The sequence below is a fragment of the Nilaparvata lugens genome, unplaced genomic scaffold (genome assembly GCF_014356525.2).
Source record: "Nilaparvata lugens isolate BPH unplaced genomic scaffold, ASM1435652v1 scaffold6034, whole genome shotgun sequence".
Taxonomy (NCBI): Eukaryota; Metazoa; Arthropoda; class Insecta; order Hemiptera; family Delphacidae; genus Nilaparvata; species Nilaparvata lugens.
In genome coordinates, this window is record NW_024091802.1 from 11686 (window position 1) to 18358 (window position 6673).

At 35.4% G+C, this 6673-nt stretch overlaps 1 protein-coding gene across 1 annotated transcript; it reads right to left on the reverse strand.

Moving 5' to 3' along the window:
• Positions 1 to 570: 570 nt before the first annotated feature.
• LOC120356167 (protein ANTAGONIST OF LIKE HETEROCHROMATIN PROTEIN 1-like) lies at positions 571 to 1407 on the reverse strand. The gene has a single exon (XM_039445033.1). The coding sequence runs from the start codon at positions 1405 to 1407 to the stop codon at positions 571 to 573; it is 837 nt and encodes a 278-aa protein (XP_039300967.1).
• Between the last annotated feature and the right edge of the window lie 5266 nt (positions 1408 to 6673).

Here is a 6673-nt window from a genome sequence, read left to right on the forward strand (position 1 = left end):
AATGGAAGACAGCTGATTTTATTTGAGAAAAATAAGAAAGTAGTGTAGCTATCAGATGTGTTGCCATAGCAACAGATTTATGTTTTATTTGTTGTGTAAAATTCATGGAATTCTATAAATTGCCGACACTACTGTTCGTGTATTGTTCATGAGAAGAAGCTTTCCAGTACAACATACTATCAAAAATGGTTAAGACAATAATTGATAATGAACACCTCATTGTATTGGTAGAAGCACGGCCCGTTCTTTGGGATAAAACCTTGGATGAATACAGGGATAGAATTGCCACAAAAAATCCATGGATGGAAGTGTGTAAGGAACTTAACAGCAAATTCGAAGAGTTGGAGGATAACAAAAAAACTCATTATGGTGAGTTCTCAAATAATATTTTATTATCATTATCAAACTACAAAAACATTAAAAAGTACCACATATTACTGTAATTAATGTAAAAAATCTTCACAATCAAACTTTGTGAAAATTACTCATCTTTGCAATATTCTTAGCATTTTCTACACAAAACATTCTCCAAAAAAGTTGATTTCCTCTGGGAAAACTAAGAATAGACTATTAAATTTTATTCAGCTGCCACGAAACAGATCCAACGTTTGTTAGGAAGTAATCACTCAAAATATTTCTGGTGGAGTTGGCTTCGAGTCCTCCTCTAGCCATATTATCCCGAGGTAAATCTTCAAGGCCGATAATTGTCGTTGTCTCCTCAGGTAAGTAGCCATCCCTATCGCGGACAAAGTTGTGGAGTAATACAGAAGCTTTGACAATTTCCACTGCAAATTCTGGTTCTACATTGAGGGGTCCATGGAAGATCCGCAACTTATTAGTCAAAATTCCAAATCCACACTCCACATATCTTTGAGCTCTGCACAGTCTATAGTTGAAAATCCTTTTCTTCAATGTTAGGTGTGATCCACCAAACGGTCTCATTGAATGTTTGTTGAGACCAAATGCTTCGTCACCGACGAAGAAATATGGCATTTTTGGACTCTCACTTCCGAGGAGACACATCTCATCAGGTAGTTCCAATTTTTTAGAGTCGATGGATTTCCACAGGGTCGACTCTTTGAAAATCGATGAATCGCATTCCTTGCCATAGCTTCCCACATTAACATAAACAAACTTATAGTTCGAGTCCACAACTGCCAATAAAACTACAGAATAATATTCTTTGTGATTGTAAAACATAGATCCACTATGCATTTGTCGAATAATGCGAATATGCTTCCCATCTACGGCACCAAGACAGTGAGGAAACTGTGCACGCTTTTCAAACCCCAATGCTATAGCTTCCCACTTTTCTTTAGTAAGTTCAGGCATACATTCTCCCCTCATAACTGTCCAAATAGCTTTGCTCACCTCTTTTACAATGGATCGTATGGTTGGGACACCCATTCTATACGAGTAATGGAGATCAGTAAATGTGGATCCACTTGCGAAATACCTGAAAATGTGCAAGTCTTCGTGACTTATAAATAAATTATGATTTAGAGATTTTTTTTTTCATCAAGCCCACACTTATTCATATATTTCGTCTTCTATCTACTCTAAACCCTCACCAAACCTTGAGAAAATAATGAGAATATAACAAAAAATTGACCTATTACCAGCACAAGGTTTAGTTGTGGTCTAGAGAGAATTGATGAAGAAATTGTGAAAAGAACGTGGGTTAAATCTAAAAACTCACTGTGTATGAAACATGATCAATACTGTAATCAAGTGTGAAAACATACTTTAAACACCTACTCATTCCTATTATATATTTTTTATTTTCACAGTTAAAGAAGTAACTAGGAGATGGACAAATCTTCGCGATGCCTTCTCAAGATCCATGAAAAAAGTAAAAAGTAACAAGAAAAGCGGTGCAGGTGCAGTGAAAGTGAAGAATTACGTGTTCAACGACCAAATGAAATTCTTGCTGAAATGCTACGAATCAAGAAGTACATCTGACAGTTTAGATAACACCGAAAATCCAGAGGCATCCAACGAGAAACTCGACGAAGAGGTCACTGAATTCATAGAACATAGAACTGAGAGGATAGCTAATAATAAAAGAAGAAAGATTGATGAACTGGAACTGCAAATGTTGAAAGCTTTCCAGCAGCCGGAAAAGGATCCAGACAGCAACAAGTCATTCCTGTTCAGCCTTTTGCCGTACATGAATATGTTCAACCAAAGCGAAACACTGCAGTTCCAAATGAACGTCCTACAAATAATTTCAAAAATAACTGAAAGGAAGAGGAATGCTCAACCTCAACCAGTTCCGCCCTACACACAACAATATTATATACTACCTCACACTTAACCCAACCACCCTCCGCCTGCTTTCACTCCTACCATTCAACCACCTTCTCAGACTCAGTCACGACCTCAACTACATTCTCTGGATTACTCACTCAATCACATAGTACAAATTCATTCGACAGTCTTGACCATTCAGCAATGGACAATAACTCAGGAGTTTTTTCACCCACAGTTTGGTCTGACTCCTCTGGAAACATAGATTATTCATCCTACTGATTGATTCCAGTGTCATCAAGTCTGTCATGTCAGAAAAATAGTATAATGAAAATAGATTGTTGTTTTCTAGTTCTTATATCTTTTATAATAATTGAATCTAATCTGCATTGTTGAATTACATTTATTACCATAATAATTTGTAATAATAAAAGAGATTACAAGTGATATAATTTGTTTTTTTTTTGTTCAATATATTCAATGAATATAATTATTGATCAATGTCAACAAATAGTGGGCATACAGGCTACTGCAGTTCAAGTTGACTAGATTATATTGAGTTTATATCTAGTTGAAGTTTCATGATGAATGTTCGAAGATGAAGTTTCAAGTTTGAAACCAAGAATGTTCAAGTTTGTTTTTTTCGGTTCTTTATATCTAGTTGAAGTTTTATGATGAATGTTCGAAGATGAAGTTTCAAGTTTGAAACCAAGAATGTTCAAGTTTGTTTTTTTCGGTTCTTTTTCAAAATTATTTCTTTAATATATGAATCTTCTCTATTCAAGTGATAATAATGTGAAATATCTGTTCTATTTTTGTTTTGAAGCATCTAAATTTGAAAATTTACTTTGTGAACATATTATGGTCTGAAAATTTTGCGAAGTGAAGAGCTACAAGACTTAACCTATTTCGGACTATGTGTAACCATATCTAAATGGGGAGAGGATTAGCACAAGGTTACCTTATTTTTCTCTCCCTATCATTTATATGATGTATACTTATTATATCAATCAATAAAGAATAAAGAATAATATTATTTCATTATAATTATTATTGTTGGGAATGCACAATAATTATATTGTTGGGAATGCGCTGTACGAATATTTGTGTTAGAAATGTTGTATTCACCACTCACATTTTTTTATAATTTATTGACGTTTGCCATATCTGTAATTGTACAGCTTGTCTTCGTCACTTCGAAGTTGCTCGTAAAAGCGTGTGGCCAGAATTCCAGAATCTGTTCTTCTTGATTAATAGGATGAACCCATTGACTTCTAATTTTATGCCTTCGTTTCCGCCGACGATGCAACAACCACATAGCTACAACATGAGCCTTGAAAGGGTTCATGCTGACTGGAGCAACTGATGAACTAGAGCGAATCCTTAGGCCTCTTTCACACGATAGGAGACGTGCAACTTGAACACTGAACAGTGTTCTCGTTTTTTTGTCGAAGTACATTGAGTCAAATCGTGTCTTTCACATGGTGACTCCTATCCAGGAACCTCGTTTTGTCACGTCTTTTCCCCTCGAGCAAGCAGAGGCAAGATCTAACAACTGTGCCGACGTTTCCACAAAGTATGACTCATCACTTTTTTCTCAAAGTCTAACTTCCTTAAAAATATAGATAGAAGATTTCTGATTTCGGATTTGGATTCAGCGACCCCAAATTCTTTAAAGCATAAGTCCCGTTTTCGAAAATATCCGAAAACAAGGAAGTTATGGCTGTTTTTTAATAAAGCTTTCTATTATCATATAATTATACGGTAAAACGAACAGTACTGTACTATACAGATACGTAGTACTCTAGCTATTATATACAACTTACACTGTATTCGTGTAGGAAATTTAGTAGGTTATTTATCTTGAGTTCTGAAAACCCCAAAATAGGAGTAAGATAACTTTGAAAAACCAAAGTTTTCCTGCCGATTGAAGAAACATTAAAAATAGTCTAAGACATATTAGTCCTAAATAAAAACGTGTAACAAATTCATATCACTATTCAAGCTATCAAGCTTTTTCATAATTTCATAAGTTTGTGTCGACGGTATATGACATAAAAGGCAAATCTCGCGCTTGGTCCATAGTTCTACGACTGAGGAATGCGGATTTAGGTCAGCAACTAAATCGACAAGCCATGATTGTCAATCTTACTCATGACCAAAGCTTTGTACTATGATACATGGTTTTCATTCCGTATCATTCTTTAATAAAATAAAACAAGATTCTGGTTTCAAAAGCATCAAAGTCGCCAGGCTGGTCTGAGCTATTCATGACTTTTTTTCAGTATGCATTATCAACTCAGCAGTTCTAATACACAGACATCACTACTTGGAATGGCCATGACATTTTCTATTCTCTCAATTCCTATTATTACCTAGATCGATTCAGATCAGCACAATGTTTATACTGTATGTTCATAATAGATTTTTGATTGTAAAAAGAAATAGTCATAATTTCTGGGAATTTAAAGTGATATTCAACGATTTGAACCTGATAAATTGGATTGTTGAATGACAATTGAATTCATTGAATTTTACTGTACAACATTCCTTTTCCTCCTATTTTATTGGGTGATGAGTGCGATGATTTATGATTTCATATTTGGATTCATCTTTTCATAGTTCATATTTTTTTGGAAAACTAGAATTTTTAAAAATAAAAATGTTTATGTATAACTCTCAGGTGTTCCAAACTTCTTAAAACCTTTGCCGTCCCTTTGTGAGGCAGGAGTATTATTATCTTAGTATGTACTATATAATCATGATAATGGAAGCTATATTAAAAACAGCTATAACTCCCTTGTTTTCGGGTATTTTTGAAAATGGACTTACGCTTTAAGAATTGAGGTCGCTGATCCAAATCCGAATCAGAAATCTTCTATCTTATTTTTTAAGGAAGTTAGACTTTGAGAAAAAGTGATGAGTCATAGGTTTAAGCAAACGTCGGCATAGTTGTGGATCGGTCAGCTTATTCGTAAGATCCCCATGTGAAAGTACAGGAGAGCTGCAAAATATGAAATATGATCTTCCGTAATATGATATTCCAGGAGCGAGGTCTCTGCCGTGTGAAACTGGCCTTAGAGTACATCATCCAAACCTAACAATATACAGAGTACCGGCCCGGTAGCGGCAATAGGATCTGATTGCGACCAAGAATCGATTAACTGATTGTACCGGAAAGATTCTTCTCACATCGTAAAATGAATGAAATTTTTACATTATAAAATGATAAAAAGGTTAAAAAAATCAGGTTTCTGCATTTGAATGACAATATTATGTTGATGCTATTCGAAATGTCTAATTAGTGCTCAGTAACCATCATCATAAATGTTACATTCAAAGAACTGATTTAATGGAAACGTTAAGTGCGCATGTTCATTACGGTGCTGTCTTGAGATCAGATGGCCTTGTAAAGTTGGTTTTTTTGAATTGACATATGATCCTCTACTCAAAGTTCATACGAACTTTTATCATTCAAATAAAATTCGATGTGTATGAAGTTGCTGCTTTGATCACATGCGCCACTGTATTCACGACCACTGAACGACCACTACCAATGTTGGGCTTAGTCGAGACAAGAGACGACCACTACACGACGTCCGTACGATAAAAATCATGATCGTTGTGTTTGTAATCACCCATTTATTTCATTGTGCTACCATTGGAATTTGGTCGTTCGATTTTTTATCGTACGGCCAAAATCGATGTGTGTGTAGCTAGCCTTACAGTTCAATGAGGAAGGAAAGTTGTGTGAGTGTATCACACCAGATTCCTTCTTGTTGTTTCAGTCAACTGGTGATTCGAATGAGACTGATCGTCTGATTTGACTATTTTACGGGAGGGAGCAAGCTTTTAAATAAATGAAGATGCAGTGAGCTAGCGAGCCCGCTTGTCTTATTTAATAATGTTTCATCCTGGGCTCCAGCATCCAGAGATTTTTTCTAGATGGATAAGGCGAGCGAAACGAGGCTGCTCGCCAGTAATGGAATATTATTTTTCAATGAGACACATGGAAGACATGACAGTTTAGGAAGACCTAGGCATTTTTCTTATTCTTATGGTTGGAACTTATAGATTGTTGATAGCTAGAGAGAGAACATCTTTCACATGTTACCTCTGTGTGCACTCGTAGAATCGCAAAGATCATGTCTATACCATTGCCTGGTTACATCGTCATTCATATGATCTTGATAATGAAATGAGATCTACGTCCTCAAAGGGTGCTGTATGAATCAATTGACAACTGAAAAAGATAGTTGGTAACAACTTATTAGATCATGTTTTTCATAATGATTCAAACCTTAATTTGGAGTTTAGAATAATAATGAATGAATGAACATGAATCGATTGAGGACTGGTGCAATGCTAACTTGCTGTGTCTGGATGTAAGTAGTGATAGTTGCAGGAACAGCATAATGGCGTG

Excerpts from the sequence above, each read along its gene's own strand:
- LOC120356167 (XM_039445033.1), bottom strand. The coding sequence starts at position 1,407 with ATGGGTGTCCCAACCATACGATCCATTGTAAAAGAGGTGAGCAAAGCT.